The sequence below is a fragment of the Echinococcus granulosus genome (genome assembly GCF_000524195.1).
Source record: "Echinococcus granulosus chromosome Unknown EG_S00140, whole genome shotgun sequence".
In the NCBI taxonomy this organism is placed as follows: Eukaryota; Metazoa; Platyhelminthes; class Cestoda; order Cyclophyllidea; family Taeniidae; genus Echinococcus; species Echinococcus granulosus.
In genome coordinates, this window is record NW_020170520.1 from 1077 (window position 1) to 2864 (window position 1788).

General features: G+C 44.7%; 1 protein-coding gene across 1 annotated transcript; it reads left to right on the forward strand. All coding sequences in view use genetic code 11, as the record gives it.

Moving 5' to 3' along the window:
• Positions 1–821: 821 nt before the first annotated feature.
• Positions 822–1788, forward strand: EGR_09260 (hypothetical protein; the record flags this gene model as incomplete). Its single annotated transcript, XM_024498509.1, has 3 exons — positions 822–892; positions 1140–1435; positions 1625–1788. The coding sequence occupies 3 exons, from the start codon at positions 822–824 to the stop codon at positions 1786–1788; spliced, it is 531 nt and encodes a 176-aa protein (XP_024347053.1).

A 1788-nucleotide genomic window follows, 5' to 3' on the forward strand; every position in this document is an offset into this window, starting at 1 on the left:
ACTTGAGGGAGGAGCATCTCAATTGCATGGAGTCGAGTGTCTGAATTGTGTAGGTGGCTCAATCGCATCACATCGTGATAAGGGGGGCTGACACACGGCTGCCACAGGGGAGGGCAGTGAAATCTTATGCATCAAGGGTAAAGCGGGTGATGGTGGCCTCCACGAGGAGGCAAGGGTAAAGCCAATGAGGATTGTCACATGTCTACTGCCAGTGCCTGACAGACGCCCGCTTTTGATGAGGGTCGCACTGTGTTGCAACATACTCCCAAGTTAAAATATTTCTACAAAGCCCTACCAGCTCGCCCTAACATAGTCGCTAGCGCCTCGACTGGCTCATCAATGGAGACTCACCTCGTGATGAGGTGGAAAAAGTGACTCAGGAATATGAAGCCAAAGTGGAGAACATGAAAAAGGCTGTTAGGTTGATTAAAGATTGGCCTTGATAAGCGTGAATGAGTTGCCGGCCCATCACCTCGCATTGTCGATGACACTTGCAAATTTCTTATATGTTGGAATTAATATCATTAAATTCCTTTTATCAAAATAATGCAATTAGAAGATACTCAGTATTTGCTGAGCGGTAATACAGGGATCAACTGGAACACGAATTGTAAAGGAGGTTGAATGGCAAGTTGATGCATTGCTGTTGAGGGAATATTCTCTTCAGCTGCAAAATAGCATTGGCAAGTGGAGGCGGTGTAGGAGAGATGGGACTTCACATTCAATGAACTCAATTGTGGGAATGGCGGTCACCTCATAACTGAGTGTTTGTAAATGGAGGTCGTCGGTGAAGGAGCGCTTTGGTGATTGGCTCGTGGTGTATGGGTATGTCATTCAAAAGCACCTCAGATCAATTCGCCAATCAGCCGCACATCCCAGACTACATGAGGAGGTAGGATGACAAAGTGTCTCTCACATCACTGCGAATATGAGGAATTTACAAAACCTGGTCGCAATTCTCTTTGCTATTACCATATTTGGTAAGATTGATTAATAAAATGGCAATTTTTTGGATAAAAACAAGTAAGTTGAAAAATTTGATTACAATTTTGCATAACGTGATGATAAATTGAGATATAGTATTTTTAGCAGCCTCTTAAAACCCAACTGCTTGTAGAAACCTTTCAAAACGAATGCAGGGCATGCGGTGCATGTCAAGGATTGAACACCAACTCCACTTCTTCCGCTGTCGCTTTTACTGCTGTCAATACTACCGCCACTGCCACTACCGCAACTACTGCGGCTGCTGCCACTCACACTGAGACTTCCACCCCTACTACTGTTATTCGCCCCAGCGAGAGGAGTAACCTTTCTGGAAGGGAGACCTCCTCTTCCAGTACTACCACCACCACCGCCACCGCCACGCCTACTACCATTACAACTAAAACGCCTCCCCCTCCTCCTTCTCCATCGTCAGCTCCCGTTTCCAATTCGGGTACTTTTGGCCCTCCCTTGTTTTTATGCCTCATATCCTCCCCCTTAAATATTCTCTACATTTTTTTCCTTCATTTTCTCGTTTTGTGGGTTTCCTTATATATTTTAATGTTTTTTTTTACTCTTGCCTTTCCCTTTTACACATTTACATTGCATGTTCATTTGTTTTGCTATATTTTTATTTTTCCAGGTTCCTCTCCTCTGCTAAGTGTGGCCATTATTCTCGGCATCGCCTTGGTCTCTGCCATTTTGGCTATTATCTCTCTCCTTGTGACACTGCTTCGCCGTTCGCGTGACCGCTTTTATGGCGATGGTGCTCGAGGTTTACACTTTCCGCTTTTCCAAAATGTTTAA